Here is a 16715-nt window from a genome sequence, read left to right as displayed (position 1 = left end):
GAATTTTATTTGTAGTTTCTGAAGCAGTTGGCATATTGGAAATGTTTTTTACTGGAAGTTTTTTTTTTCAATTTACTTATTTAATTATTACACTAACTCTTTTAATTTCTAAAGATACATGGCTTGACTAAACTTTCTTAACGTATTGTTTTTATTTAGATTGGATCACTGCTTTTCCCTTGAAGACTCAGATGATATGTTACAGGACTTTGGTCCACAAGCATTCCAGCTCTTATCTGCTGTGACCATCTTAGGAGGAAAGTTTGGCATTGGGATTCCAATTTTATTTCTCCGAGGATCTGTAAGTCTTCTTTTACTCCCATTATACTTTTCTTCAGAGGTTTGCTGTTTTGTGATTATAGCTTTGGCTTTAGTTATCAGAAACTCAGTGTCATATTAAGTTCCAGGTCAGCATTGCATTCATTACTTTTGACAAAACCTGTGTGTATCATTAAGAATGCTTCCAGGCTGTCTGTCTTAGTTTATTACATTGCAGTCGGGTGAATCCCTAGGCTGGTCTTCTTTGGGATAATTAAGAAAAGTTAACTTTCGTTGTGTCAAGGGACAGGTAGAACAAATTTGTGTCTTTTGGTGCCCTGAAAAGTAGTAAAATTTTTGAGCATAACTTAAAATTTTAGTGATCTTTTGTAAATGTCTCAGTTCAGTTATATTTGGTTGTATGTTTTTTCTTTCCTTCTGCTCTTTTTTAATCAGGAGCATTTAAAGTTCCTAGAAAGTTTTCTTTTTCTTAACTAATGAAAAAATTCAACTACTTGTTTTTTTTTTGAGTGATTAGTGTGCCAGCATTATGCTAACAGCTGCAGGTACAAATATGAGTAGGTCATGACCCTCATAGCCAAGGAGCTTTTTCTGTAGTCCTTTTGTTTATGTGATTTTATTCCTGATTTATAAATCTGTAAAGTTAAGTTTTATATATTGATATTAGTTGAAAAAAAATAAGTGGGAGATAGAATCCTTTGCAACTGTGTATATTTATTAAAAATATACTAAGAGTCGGACACGACTGAGCGACTGAAGAAGAAGAAGAAAAGTAGAGATTAAAATTCTCACTTTGTATGTAGAATTCTGGAAATAATTTAGGTCAGCATTTATTTGTTAAATTCTTAAATACCTTATGTAAATATTTACTTTCTGAGTTTTTGTTCTGTTTGGAAAGAGATTTTTGAAGGTAGTTGTGAAATATTTTTAATGAAAGATTGAGAGCATGTTACCTCAGGTACTGATATCTTTAGATTCTGAATGGAGTTTAAAATTTGATTTGATCTGATTAGAAATCTAATGGTGGAAGTGTTGCCTGAGGAACTTGGACTAGCAGCTATAAGTGCTGCAGTATTTTTTTAGATAAAAGAGTTCAAGTTGCATGGAGCAGATTAAATATAATTGAGATCTATGAAAATTTTTTGTCTCGTCATCCTCGAATCCTGTGTATCCCAGCTGAAGGTATAATTTATAAAAATTAGCCTTGTTTTAATTTGGTATAACCCAGCAGTATCCAGTATCAACCGATAAGTGGAAGTGGGCTCCTAGACAAACTTGAACTGGTCGCAAGAGGGATCAGATTTCACCTATTATTTAAAAACCAAGTCAGACCGCTTATACTGACAGTCTCTTCTGGGAGTCTACAAATTAAGAAGTTTATTCTTTGTGAAATTTTATATTACCCTTGCTAGATAAAGGTGTAAAACTTTTTAAAAGTACCACTTAACGAAAATTTGTACACATTAACTACAGTGAAAATAAGACAAGTTTTTTCTCTCTTATTTCAGAAATCTTGGCATCTACTGGGATATTATTTTAAAAATTATAATTGTATCTCCTTTGAGAATTTAGTGAATCATCCACCTTAACTAATTTAGGAAAAATTAATATCTTTATAGATAATTTTTATCTGTGCGATGATTAAACACCTTAAACTTGAAACTCTTTGAGTTTATTTAAAGAGATATTTGTACATGTAAAACAAGTATTTCAGCTACACATGATTTTCCTCTGTTGCATAAGATGTTTACAAATAGTATAAATGATGTTTTCGGGCCATCCAGGTGTTTGTGAATAGTTTGAAATTTATTTTTGTTACTTTATTTGTTCTAATTGGAGGCTAATTACTTTACAATACTGTAGTGGTTTTTGCCATACATTGACATGAATCAGCCATGGTTTTACATGTGTCCCCCATCCTGAACCCCGCTCCCACTTCCCTCCCCACCCCATCCCTTAGGGTTGTCCCGGTGCACCGGGAAATTTTGTTTTTAAAGCATAAGTTTTGTTGGAAAATAAATAGTAGAAATGTTGCCTAAGGAAATTTGTTTTAGGGGTCTAGCTCACCACATAAAGAGATTTCCAAAAATCTTTAAACACCTTTGTGAACAGTATTAAGATATGCAGTTATCTTAATTTTACAGATTAGAAAACAGATACAGTGATTAGTTTGCATATTTAGGAGATTAAGTGAAAACTCTTTCTTGTTATTAAAGTGCTAACCTTATCGTGGCTCCAGAATTAGAGAACACTTGATAAAAGATGCTTTGACTATATGCAGCCATTGGAAAACTATTGGTAGTTTTAATCACCCTTTATAATTTTCAAACTTTCTAGCAGGAGAGGGTTATCCATTTAATTTTCTGGACAAGTTATTTCATCAGATTGATATATATGCCTAGAGATAATTATCTTTATATTTTGGCTTGATTTTTCACATAGAACAGCAGTTCCAGAAATGAATTTTTTAAGCCCTGAAATGGTAGCTGTGAACTTCTTTGACTTGAAGGGACTGGGAAAGAAGCAAAAGGAAAAAATTAGTTAATATAGACAGAGACTATGAACTTCGTACTTAAAACCTCAGGAGTGAAAAGTTTATAACTGTTTTTTGTTTTCTGCTAGTTATTAAACATCTTTGTTGTGTGTGTGTGTGTGTGTTTTTGGTGTGTGTGTGTGTGTGTGTGTGTGTGTGTGTGTGTGCGCGCGCGCATGCGCCTCAGGGGCATGAGAAATCTTAGTTCCTCAACCAGGGATTGAACCTGTGCCCCAGGCAATGCAAGTGCGGAGTCCTAGCCACTGGACCGCCATGGAAGAACCTAAACATCTATTTTTGTGTGAGGCGCTGTACTCTGTTTCATGGGGAATTCAAAGTGAAATTAGATGAAACTTATCATTCAGTGTGGAAGATGTTACTTGAGAAGAAATAAGTATATTGCACCATAGAAAGAGATGAGGAGCAAATGAATAGGTTAAAGTATTATTGAAATTCTGAAGAGAGAGTGGTTGTTAGTATCTGCAAAACTAGAGTAGTTTTTCCATTGTGTGGACGCTAAGAGTAGATTTGTGCACTCAGAGACGAATCAAGGGAAGAAGGCATGGAGGGGAATGTGGCATTCCCAGAAAGAGGAACCTCCACAACAAGCAACTGTGATTTTTTAAAAAAGAAGTTAATTCAGAGAAGTGGAAGTTTGTTTTCTGTATCATGATAGCATGTGTGTGTGTTCAGTCACTCAGTCGTGTCTGACTCTTTATGACCCCACCGACTGTGGCCCGCCAGGCTCCTCTGTCTGTGGAATTTCTCAGGCAAGAATACAGGAATGGTTTGACATTTTCTCCTCCAGGGGATCCTCCCAACCCAGGGGTTGAAAACTGTGTCTCCTTTCATTGGCAGGTGGATTCTTTACCACTGAGCCACTTGGGAAGCCTGATAGCGGTTTAAAGATTGGGGATATGATTCTCTTTATTCTAACACACATCTGTTAGTAGGTTTCCACATTCTTTGATGCATCATTTGGTGCCCTGATTTTTCAACCTGCTTTTTAAAGGGAAAGAACAGGTTGATAATTTCCATTTTTGAGATGTTGCCCAGTGGAAGTAAAGATTCTTATTAGAGAAAAACGATTGTTTAACTCTACCACCTTATTCCACAATGGTTGATACAAAATCCCAGAAGTTAAATGAGCTGCCTCAGGTCTGCTTTGTATCAGAAACAGGATGAATGACAGCTTTCCTGACTGCTGTTCTAGGGCTGTTTCTGTTTTATTTTGCTGTTCACATGCAGTTTTAAATTTGTATTTTTAAGTTGAATGATCTAGAGGTACTGGAAGAAAGGTTTATGATTGGTTAGAATGTGTGTGTAAAATTGTGTGCTCCGTAAAAATCAGTGCCCAAATCCCCATGTCCTCTATAGCAGCTTTCTCATCCTTAGCCATTCCTTCGTCTGTGGGTTAACCTGGAAAATTAAGTTAACTGGAACATGTACGTAATAAATGGAAGATGTCTTGCACACGGGAAAAAATTGTTAGACATTTGTTGCTGAAAAAGATTCTGACTTTTCAAAAATGTTACTTGGGTAAGTTTGGATTTCTAGTTGAAAAAGGAATATGGTTCCTTTAAGACAAAAATGCTCCATGTTAAAGAGCAGAAATATTTTCTGTGTGGGGATTGCCATGGAAACAAGGCAGTGTAAATTTATTCACACCATACACAGTATTCACAGTGATTATTGCTCATGAGGGGAAGAGACAGTTACCCCTATGACTAGAAGAGCATCTTCTTACTTCACACTAGTAAATGTGTTCATTCACTTAACGTTGTTTTTTGCTTATGAAAGGGAAGACTAGAGGAATGATTTTTAGAGTCCAAATTGCTAATAAGTACTAGTTAGGCAACTTAATACCTTTGGTGTTATTAATTTGCAAGCAATAGAATCTCCTACTGTAAAAGTAAGCCCCCAGCAGGTGTAGAATGCCATTACAAGTGTTCTAGGAAAACTGACTAGATACTGAGTCACGGCTTTTACTTTTATGTTAAGGAATGCAGGTTAAGTTAAAGGATCAGCTGTTAGCTCATAAAGAGAAAGTTAGCATTATGGAGCCAGGCTCTGTCCTGTCCTGATTATTGACTTAATCTTCACAACATCCCCAAGAGATTGGAATTATTATTATACTTGTATAGCAGCCAAGGAAATAGAAACACAGGTAAGTAACCAACTTGCGCCAAATCAAAAAGCTAGTAAGTACCTATGCATTGGGAAATGCTTGTAATTTTTATATGAAATTTCCTGCCATTTTTTTTAAAGCAGAAAAGAACCACTATTTGAAGTGTATTTTTTGTGAGTTAGGTATTCAGAGCAAGCAGTATGGGTATAAAAATTCGTGGATTTTTGAAGCTGAAACTGAAGTATTAAAGCCAAAGAATCAATAGATGGTTTTGTGTTTTACTTCTCCTGTTTAATTAAATAAACACTTTAAGTTTTATTCCCAATTTCAGAATTCTCAGCGTCTTGAAGATAGATACCGCAGTCATAGTGTCTTTGGTACTGGCAAGGACCACACTGAGAATTGGTGGAAGGCTCTTTCTCGTCAGCTCATCATTGAGGGATTCTTGGCAGAAGTTCCTGGGCATAGCAAATATGTAAAGATTTGCACCCTTACAGAAAAGGTAAACCATGCAGAATTCTGCCTATTTGATTTCATATTCTCACTGTGCATTAAAAAGAGTCTTCTTGTGTTCAATAGGGTAGAAACTGGTTTGCTAAAGCCAAAACAGAATCTCCTCAGAGGCTTTTCCTTCAAGCCAATGAACAATTGTGTCCAAGGACATTTCTACCAAGGTTCATTTTTCATTTTTTCTTTTAAACTTTCAGGTTTTTATGATTCATTTTATTCCAGTTTGCAGGCACCCCATGGGGTAAAATGAATAAAGAGAATCATTTTTGCATGCCTCTTTTAATCAGTTTGGAGGTGGCCGTCAGTAGGGAGAATAAATCATAGAACACTCAGAAGGTGTTCTTAGCGTATAGGAAATAGTTGACTACAGTATTTAGAAAGCTGCTTTCCTATTGATTAAAGAAGTATATAGCAAAGGGAACTATATTTGATATCCTGTAATAAACTGTAATGGTAAAGAATCAGGAAAGAAAAAGAATGTAGATATATACATATATATATATAAATATATATGTATGTATAACGGAATCACTTCACTTTACACCTGAAACTAACACAATCTGGTAAATCAACTGTAATTAAAAATAAAGAAACAGCATTGAGATCAATGCGAAAGAATCCATATCCCTTATTGCCTTCTTCTATATAGAAGACGAGAAAGGAATACATGTGTTGTTGCCTACTTTATGGTACTTTTATACATTATTGATACTTTTTCAGTTTTTTTTCTTTTTTTAAAGAAATGAGATATAACTGACATAACACTTGTGTAAGTTTGAGGTGTACAAGTATTGGTTTTATACATTTACATATTACACTATGATTATGGCAATAGTACATAACTCATTACTTGAATATAACTTTTCTGTTAGAGAGCAAGTAAGATTTAGTCTCTTAGGGACTCTGAAGTTTATAATACAATATCACTGACTAATCACAATGTTATACATTAGATTATCAGTTTTACTTTTAAAACTTAAAAATTTAAAAAGCTTAAGCTCTTTTGGGGTGGTGGGGAATTGATTTAAAGAAATCACCAGTTCTAAAAGAGTAATATAATCTCATCTGCCTGTCTAAGAGTAGAGGTGTGATGATTCATGTATTAAATAATTACATTTTAACATTTGAGATAATTTTATTCCTTTCAGTTCTAAAGCTGTGTCTTCAGGCACTGAGGAACATGTCTCTGATCAAGTACCAGTTGAATTAACTTCAGAGAAGGTTTGTTTTTGTTAAAGAGATGGTTCTTATTTATTTCATTCTTCAATGATGCAATTTCTATTTTAATTTTTATTTCCATTTTCTTTCCACTCAAAGAGGAAAATACCATATATAGCAAGACATAAAATTTGGAGAAAGAAATTATATGAACAGAATAAAAAATGCAATATATGATTTCTGGGATTAATAGAACAGTTAGAAGTATTTGAGCAAGTAACTTTCTTTTTCTTTTACGCCTACTTCATAACTCGTTTGGAGTCTTTTTTTTCTTAGCGATTATGATACTTTTAGTTGATGGAAAAGCAAGCTTGATTCCTGAATATTCTCATTAAAGTTACACACACACACATTTTCTTGCTTTGTTTTGGGTCTTAGGTAACTATTACAGATTAAATACTTATCCACAGGCAGACTTCCACTAATTAGAATACTAGGGTGATGGGGTGATGGACAAATGAATTAAATTTTCTGGTGAATTTTTTCTGCTTTATTAAAGTATGCAGAATGTAATTAAATCATTTTTATGACTTTGGCTCTTTCTATGTCTCTAAGAATTCTTTCGATCACATATTCTCTAGATTTGGAAGGAGTGGCATATTACACTGTATTTCCAACTGCATTTAGAACCTTAGAAATTAATAATTCATGAGCTTATTTTCAGCTGATTTCTTTGATGAGGTGTTTAGTCAGAGGGAAAATTATCATCATAATATTTTTGTATTTTATTTTCTGCATATTTAAAAGGTGTTTGAAACTTCTCTCTTTTTTTTTTAATGGATCTTTATATGTTTCAAAGCAGTTTAACTTGGATCAGATGTATTCTTACAAAGCACGTGATAAAATTTCATCTGGGAGTAACAGTCCTAAAAACAGGTACAGAATTCACACTTTTATTCTCTATAATCACTATGTTAGCACTTTTTCTTTTCGAGAGAGAAAGTTCTATCAGATGTTGGGTTTTTTCATTGGCAGAAGGAAGTTCAAACATAAGCCTCCAATATTACAATTATTAAGGCAGACTTATAAAATTATAGTTTTAATATTAAGAGTTAACACTTCTGGGTATTATTGTTTGCCAGGCTTGTGCTAAATGCTAGTCTTTATATAAGTAATATCTTATTTAATGCCTACAGCAGCCTATGAGTTAGCTACTATTATTTGTCCCCATTTTACGGTTGAAGAGACTTAAGGGTTAAGTTAAGTAACTTGTTAGGAGCATAAATTAATTACAGAGGTGACTTTCGAATCTATATTTGTTAACCTGTAGCATCTATACACTATTAATTATAATTTGTATGAAATATATATATTCCCACTTCCTTTTCAAGAAGGAGATCTTATGGCAACATACGACGGTGGATATTAAGGTGATGCACCTGTTGTGCTTTCAAGCTTAATGTTTGTCTTTCTGACTTAATAAAAGTATGGAGAATGTACTGAATTATAGAAGGTCTGAAAATGGAGAATTTATAAACTTGTTAGGACATATGCACAGGTTAAGTGGACTGCATTTACATACATATTAAGGGAAAGAAAATGGTTTGTTCTCTAAATGGTGTGCTCACTTCAATAATGTTGCTTTGGAGCTTATAGAAACATTTACTATATATAATACCAGTCTTCCACAGCAAATGATTTCTTTTTGATTGGATATGTTGTATGTGATTAGTGTCTTTCTTATAAACAAAAGGTTTAAGGACTGTGCAAAACAATAAACCCATTCAATATGCTGAAGCATTTCTTCACTTAAACATTCCTGTGACTTCTTCTTGGTGCCATGGACTACCTCAGGCACTGGGATTGAGTGGAGATTAATAGAGACATAGCCGCTGGCCCTCAGAGTTTGTATTCTAGTGGGATATACAGATGAGGGAACAGAAAACTACAGTCCAGGGTTGTGGCACTTTGGAAACACACTTTGGAAGCGACACTTGAGGCTTAAGTAGAAGTTAGGTGAAATGAGGAAGTGCTTTCTAAGCAGTGGAATGGCCCACACACTAATCCCTGAAAGCAGGAGAGGGTATGATGTGATTGAGGAGCTCAGCAGTTTGCTAGCAGTTCCCTGGGAGAGGGAAGCAAGGGAGTGGTAAAATTTAAGACTGGAGAATTGAACAGGGTCTCAAGTATCTGGTGGGCTTCCCAGGTGGCACAGTGGTGAAAATATCTGCCTGCCTATCAGGAGACGTGGGCTCGATCCCTGGGTCGGGAAGATCCCCTGGAGAAGGAAATGGCAACCTGCTCCAATATTTTTGCCTGGAAAATCCCTGGTAGGCTACAGTCAGTGGGGTTGCATAGATTTGGACACAGTTAAGCGACTAAACAACAACAATAGCAACAAGAATATCTAGTTCCTTTCAAGCACTCCATTTGATCATAAAGGCAGTTGGAGTCAAGGAAGGGTTTTAAGCAGGACAGTGACATAATCAAATTTATGACCGAGAATAGGTGTTGACAGACATTTTCTATGAAGGGTCAGATAAGAAGTATTTTAGGCTTTGAGGGCCAGGTGGACTTCCCTGGTAGCTCAGTTGGTAAAGAATCTGCCTGTAATGCAGGAGACCCTGGTTTGATTCCTGGGTCAGGAAGAGCCCCTGGAGAAGGGATAGGCCACCCACTCCAGTATTCTTGGGCTTCCCTGGTGGCTTAGCTGGTAAAGAATCTGCCTGCAATGTGGGAGACCTGGGTTCGATCCCTGCATTGGGAAGATCCCCTGGAGAAGGGAAAGGCTACCTACTCCAGTGTTCTGGCCTGGAGAATTCCATGGACTGTATAGTGCATGGGGTTGCAAAGAGTTGGACGTGATTGAGTGACTTTAACTTTTCACTTGGTCTCCATCTCAACTACACAGCTTTGCCATTATGGCCTCAGAGCAGCCATGGATGATATGAAAATGAATGAGTAGGGCTCTTTTCTAGTCAAACTTTATTTAGGGACACTGAAATCTGAATTTCATTTAATTTTCACATGTCACAAAATGTTCTTCTTTTGATTTTTTTTAAACCTTTAAAAAAATGTACAGAAGCCATTCTTAGCTACAAACTTTGCCAGAACAGACAGATTTGGCCCGAGCACCCTAGCATGTCGACCTGTGGTTGATGACTCTGGCTGTGGAGGGTATGGATTGCAGGAGGAGCAGCATTGTAGAGACACAAGTAGAAAGGCTGTTGGTGTGCCGTTTGCAGGAGGTGATGGTAGATTAGTCAGGGGAAGTGGCAGTAGGTGTGGAGAGAAGAGATTTATGAGATATTTAGGAGATGGAATTGTTAGGACTCAGCGACTGAAAAGATGTGGGTTGATAAAAATGGAGGACTTGACTGTGGTGCTTGGATTTCTGTCTTTGATAGTAGGTTAAGTGCTGTCATTTCCTTCACTGGACCGTGTGAGAGGAAGCCAGGTTTGAAGGTTTGTATGTTTAGGGGATGAAGTTAACTTAGGAGTTTTAGTAATAGTCAAACCCAACTTTGAGATACCTGTGGAGTGGTCCAGTAGTTAATTTTAATGGACAGGCTTAGTGTACAGATATGATAATGATGCTTATATATCAGTACCTATTATTTTAAATTTCATTTGAATTTTCATTAAAATAATACGTGTGAATTTTTAAAAGTCGATTGGCACTTAAAGACATATAACAAAACATAAGTTCACACCCTTCTCAAACCCATGTTCTGTTTTATAGAAGCAATTGGCCTCCGTGTTTCTTTTTTTTTTTAAATGCCTTTTCAACATATATTTTATTTTTATTGTACATTTCTCTTTGAAAGGCTGAAAAAGTGGGGAAAAGGCTAAGAGAGAGAGGGCTGTTGTTTTCAATAACTCATTTTTCCTTTTTTATAAAATGGATGTATTGTTGATTTACTATATAGTTTGGAGAATTCTATGGACTGTATAGTCCATGGGGTCGCAAAGAGTCGGATATGACTGAGTGGCTTTCACTTTCTTCAGGTGTACAGCATAGTGATTCTGTATTTTTACTGATTATACTCCATTAAAGTTATTACAACATTATGGCTACAATTCCTTGTGCTATACAATATGTCCTTGCTGCTTATTTATTTTTAAACACAGTAGTAACTTTTAATCCCATTCCCCTAAATTAGCCCCTCCCTTCCCCCCTCTTCCCTTTGATATAAAACCTGTGACTTTTCCATATACATTCATTTTGTTATTTTTTAGATTCCACATATAAGTGATATCGTGCCTTCCCAGGTGGCACTAGTGGTAAAGAACCCACCTGCCAATGCAGGGGATGTAAGAGACATGGGTTTGATTCCTGGGTTGGGAAGATTCCCTGGAGGAGAAAATGGCAACCCACTCCAGAGAATACCATGGACAGAGGAGCCTGGCAGGCCTAGCACATAAGTGATATCATCCAGTATTTGTCTTTCTCTTCCTGACTTACTTCACTACAGATAATATTCTCTAGGTCCATCCATGCTGTTGCAGATAGCAGAATTTCCTTCTTTTTATGGCTGAGTAATAGTCCATTGTATATCTATATGCCACATCTTTTTTATCCATTTGTCTCTTGATGAGCACTTGGGGTGCTTCCATATCTTGGCTGTTAATAAATAGTGAGCATTGGCATGTATGTATGTTCGAATTAGTGTTTTTGCTTTTTTCTGGCTGTGTACCTAGTTGTGGAATTGCTGGATCACATGGCAACTCTTAATTTTAGTTTTTTGAGTGACCTCCATACTGTTTTCTGTAGTGGTTGCACCAGTTTACATTCTCGCCAGCATTGTACAAGGATTTCCTTTTCTCTGCATTCTCTTCAACATTTCTTATTCATAGACTTTTTGATGATAGCCGTTCTGACAGGTGTGAGGTTGCCTGCATATTTCTGGCGTGCTTAGATTACTGTTTTTTGACTTAATTAATTTTAGACATTTTCTGTTTATAATGGTAAGCTAAGGCTTGTTTCCCATATCCACTTTCCTCATTTCCTTACCATCAATCCCTCTCCTTCCCTGGAACAAAATTACGTTTCAAGTTTTGGTCATATAAATAATTTGTTTTTATTATATATGCTCAAATACTGTATGCTAAGGCAAACTGTGTTGTTATGACTACTGCTCCCTTAATTATCTTCTTTGTTTTGTTGATTTTTAATGTTCCTATTATTAATTTTTAATTTCTCCTATTTTCATTTGTTTATTTTCTTGGAGAGTTCCTTGCCTTTGTATCCCCTTCCCATCTAGTGAGAAGCGTCTCTGGTGGGTCATTTGGTAAAGAATCTGCCTGCAATGCGGGAGACCTGGGTTTGATCCCTGGGTTGGGAAGATCCCCTGGAGAAGGGAAAGGCTACCCACTCCAGTATTCTTGCCTTTGGAGAATCCCATAGACAAAGGAGCCTGGCGGACTACAGTCCATGGACTCAGAAAGAGTCAGACATGATTGAGCAACTAACAGATCTAGTGAGATTTTAGTTTCAGTTATCAAAATTTTAATTTCTAAGACCTGTTTCTCATTCTCTGTCTTCTTTGTCGAACCATGTATAGCAATCTTTTCTTGATTCATGGGTATAGGATCTTCACTTACGTCTTTGATGATATTCATTGTATATTTTGAACTTTTCTGTGCACTTTCTTTTTCTAATTTTATTTATTTTTGGCTGTGCTGGATCTTTGTTGCTGCAGAGGCTTTTCTCTAGTTGCGGTAAACGGGGGCCCCTCTCTAGTTGTGGTGGGTGAGCTCATTGCACTGGCTTCTCGTTGCAGAGCATGGGCTCTACACTAGAGCACAGGCCCAATAGTTGTGGCACATGGGCTTAGTTGCTCCACGGCATGTGAGATCTTCTCAGACCAGGGATCAAACCCATGTCACCTGCCATGGCAGGTGGATTCTTTACCACTGAGCCACCAGGGAAGCCCTTCTGTACACTTGTAATAGCATTCATAGGCAAAATGTTTTCTATCAAACATTTTCCATATGTATTTCTGCTTCAGGGGTATATTAGCCAGAATTTTGCCAGTATATATGATTAATAAAATTTTTCTGAGAACTGTTTTAAAGTAACAATTTGCAAATAGTCCATTAGTATAAAGATTTCCATAAATATTAAAAGTAAATATATTACTTCCAACAAATTTATAATTGTCATGAGTAATCGGATATGACGATTCTTTGAACTGGAGTTGCCTTTCCTCATGTTCAAATCTGTTTTAGTGATAGGATCTGATAATTAATTGAAGTCTTTACACTGTAGATGTTCAGCCCTTGCAACTGGGAAATTTATAAGCATTTCTTAAATCTCAAGCATGTTCTTCTCTTTTACCCCTAAAAGCAGAAATTTATTTTAACTTTGACATCTTTTACATATGCTATTCTATGCAATTTCATTTTTATAACTTTTCCTCTTTATAATTGCTGTCTTTTACATATGCTGTTCCATACTATTTCATTCTTATAACTTTTCCTCTCTATAAGTAATTTATCAGTGAGAAATGCCTCTTGTAGAAGTTGGTGTTCCGTCTAATGTGCTTCCTAACACCTTTCATATATTTGCTAACTGGGTGTTTTGAAGTCTTCATTTAAGGAGTCAAAGGCAAAATTATACCTTCTGGCTTATTTTTGTTAGTTTGGTTTTGAAGAAAATTGTCTATAATTTAATTAAATCCATGCTAATTTTCCTCAGCAACTTTATTATAAATTTATAAATTATTAACAGTGCTATCACAAGAAGGGTTATAGATTGTATTCCTCTTGGTTTAAAAACATCTTATTTTACTTCAGAGTAGATAAGGAGTATTTTCTTTCAAAGAATTTGATTGAGGAGGAGGAGGCAAATGCTATTCTTAATTACACAAATTTTGTGATGAACTCAGATTACAGTTTTAACTTTACCTTTATAATGTATGTATTTGATCCAGAATGTTTAAAATCTAGGCTGTCATTTAAGTAACAGTCACCTTACTGGTATTAAGACATACAAGTGTTAATATTGATTTGGAAAGATATTCTCATTTGGAAGGCAAAATATTGAAAGTGAACTTGGAGAAAGAAAAGCTTTTGTTATTAATTTTCTTTTAATTGTTTTAGCATCATAGTGTCATCACCAGGAAAATATTACAAGCCCTTAGAACCTGTTATTTCAGCTCAAGAGCAGGAGACTCAGGTATGACTTTTGTAGAGAGGCAGTTAGTTTTTGAGAATATAGTTATGAATCTAAGCATGCTTAAAATTCTCTTGCCAGTATTTTAAAAATTGGTCTTTAACACAGAGGCTAAGATACAGTTCAGTTTATTTTTTCATCCTAGGAGGAAATGTAATATCTGAAGCTCTGAAATAAAGGATAGGATATTTCTAAGCACATTTAAACAGATGTCGTTTATTTGCTTTTTGTCAGACTGCATTATATGGCGAATTGGTAGCAGCTCGGCAGAAACATGCCAATACAATGGATGTTCCTCCGGCTATTCTGGCAACAAATAAAATATTGGTGGATATGGCCAAAATGAGGTAAACTACTTATATATTTTAACTTATTTTCTTCTAACTTAATAGATTTGTAAAATATATCATTAAATGATATCAGGACTGTGGCTCCAGCAGTCACATATGAGAAGCGGTTCCCAAATCTCCCGTGTTAATGCCAGTGAACTCTTCACTGAGCTTTAGTACTACGTTTCTCCATGAAACCAGCTGTTTTCAGCAATCAGATCCAGGATATATTATAAAATCTTAACACATTACCCACCAACCCCCCATATGTATGTGCATTTCATGCAAATACCAGAACTCTACTTTCTGAATTCCTTAGTTTTGTTAGTCATACTATCATGTTCCTCATCACTCCTCTTTAATACCTCTGATACTACTTTTACTCTTCTAATATATAGCCCCATCTCTTATTATATAGTTTTTGGACTTCTTCGTTTAGTTGTTCTTTGTATAATCCATTTATGCTTTGCTTTGTTTTTTTAAGTGACAGCGTGGTAGTTTAGACCATTACCGTTGAACTATTGTAAAAGCCTCTAATAAGTTTCTCTTTCATCAGTCTCTCTCTCTCTGTCTCATCTGATATATGAATAACAAATTAATCTTTCTTTACCATGCTTTACTTTTGTTTAACTAGTTTCTCAGTCTTAACTTAAAAGAAAGTGAAAGTGAAGTCGCTCAGTCATGTCCAACTCTGCGACCCCATGGACTGTAGCCCGCCAGTCTCCTCCGTCCATGGGATTTTCTAGACAAGAATACTGGAGTGGGTTGCCATTTCCTTCTCCAGGGGGTCTTCCCAACCCAGGGATCGAACCCAGGTCTCCCGCATTGCAGGCAGACTCTTTACCATCTGAGCCACCAGGGGAATTTAATATAATTTCAACAAATCACTGATAGCTTAAAAGATTACCTGCCCAATTTACAGATTTAGGACTGGTGACCATCAAACAGGATTTGTTCCCTCTCTATAAAAAGAAGCAAATATTATGGTTCTTCTGAATGCATATAAATAAAGTTCACAAAAGAGGCTCTTAAAATATTTACTATATTAAATGAGCCTTTGGGTTATTTTGAAGTTTCTAGACTGCATCTTAACTTATTTGGCTCCACAATTCAAGGACTTCCATTTATAGACTTAAACCTACTTTTCCATCTGAGTCACAGAATTTTGATGCTTTAATTTACCTAGATTGTTCAGCATTTGTTTAAATCTCCTTCTCAGCTTCTATATACTTATTTACAATGTTGCTTCTGCTTTGTAGTTCCCTTGATTCCCCAAAACTCCTTTTAGGAAATCCTTTAAGATCTGACATTATTATTTGCTCCCTGAAGCAAATATGTTCTTACCATCAAAGTGATTCTTCTCTCTGGAATTCATAAAGGACTTTTAAATGTAAATTTAAAAGATGATTCTGTGGCACCTACTATATCATGCTTTATTTATGGTTTTGTTTTTTATTGGTATTCATGTATTGTGTCCTCTAGATTTTAAACTCTGATAAAGATGTTACATTCCTCATCTTTTTGTGTTTTCCAAAGCACCTAGTGCAATGCTTAATAATCAGGTGGTCAGTAAATATTTAGAAGAAATTATTTCCAAAGAATCTCGTTGCTTGGTAATTGTACTCATCTTTTATTCTTCCTTTTCAAAAATTGTTTCTGTTGCTAAATTTCATCCGAGAGATGTTACTTTAGAGAAGAATTTTCTAAGAGTATTACATAGTACATGTATTTTATAATAATTATTTCATTACAAATACATATTCAAAGACCACATTGTAATATTAAGTGAAGATATTTAAAGGAAAAATAGTAATCATTAGAATGGCAGATTTTTAGAAAGAAGACATCAGACATTTTCTTCATATTGGACACAGTAAGAAATATTGAAAGCCTGAAGTAGTTAACAAGTTTATTGTTATAGGTAAAAACTTTGGAAATAATGAATGAAATTTTCTTCTGAGTTTCTTAGCCTCTTAGTTGTCCTCTAAGACTCAAAACCTGATTACTTGTTTTATACGTTGTTTTTGATTTCTGGAGCAAACATTAATACATGTTTATTGAGGGTCAGTATGAAGCTAAATATCTATCAGTAGTAATGTTTCAGTGGTTTCTTGACTTTTTAATTTTTTTAAATGATAGACCTACTACAGTTGAAAATGTGAAAAAGATCGAAGGTGTTTCTGAAGGTAAAGCTGTGATGTTGGCCCCTCTTTTGGAAATCATCAGACGTTTCTGTCACATAAATAGTGTTCAGGTAAAATACTGTGGTTTACTGGAGCTCTGAGAGAGTAAGCTTTTTTTGATGATTTCAAAACATGCTTCAAAAGCAGCATTTTCTCCCTTCATTTTAATTTCTGTGCTGGACACTTAGAAAATGAGTTTGGAGAGTTTCTTTATTAAATCAGTTATAAAAGCATATTAGTTATCAGTTTTTAAAAATTAGGTATAGTTGACTTACAGTATTATATTAGTTTCATATGTATAACATAGTGATTCAATATTTTTATATATGGTACTCCAAAGTTATAAAATACTGGGTATTTGCCCTGTGCTGTATGTTACATCCTTGTAACTTATTTTATACCCAGTACTTTGTACCTC

General features: G+C 35.3%; 1 protein-coding gene across 6 annotated transcripts in view; it reads left to right on the top strand.

The window, feature by feature from the left end:
* The window catches only part of WRN (WRN RecQ like helicase), a 117826-nt gene that overhangs the window by 87033 nt on the left and 14078 nt on the right, over positions 1-16715 (top strand). For 5 of the 6 annotated variants that reach the window (XM_088832726.1, XM_055416564.2, XM_055416569.2 and 2 more), the window contains 8 exons: positions 160-301; positions 5272-5442; positions 5520-5614; positions 6599-6671; positions 7468-7544; positions 13713-13788; positions 14020-14132; positions 16254-16368. In XM_088832726.1, coding sequence (XP_088688852.1) covers positions 160-301; positions 5272-5442; positions 5520-5614; positions 6599-6671; positions 7468-7544; positions 13713-13788; positions 14020-14132; positions 16254-16368 — 862 coding nt within the window. The remainder of the gene's footprint in view (positions 1-159; positions 302-5271; positions 5443-5519; positions 5615-6598; positions 6672-7467; positions 7545-13712; positions 13789-14019; positions 14133-16253; positions 16369-16715) is intronic. The other variant, XM_055416565.2, reaches the window with a different exon arrangement.

Source organism: Moschus berezovskii, chromosome 26 (assembly GCF_049115385.1).
Source record: "Moschus berezovskii isolate FMDL1 chromosome 26, NW_MosBer_1.0, whole genome shotgun sequence".
Lineage (NCBI taxonomy): Eukaryota > Metazoa > Chordata > Mammalia > Artiodactyla > Moschidae > Moschus > Moschus berezovskii.
Note: the sequence above shows the minus strand (reverse complement) of the source record. Positions and strands in the feature narration are given on the sequence as shown.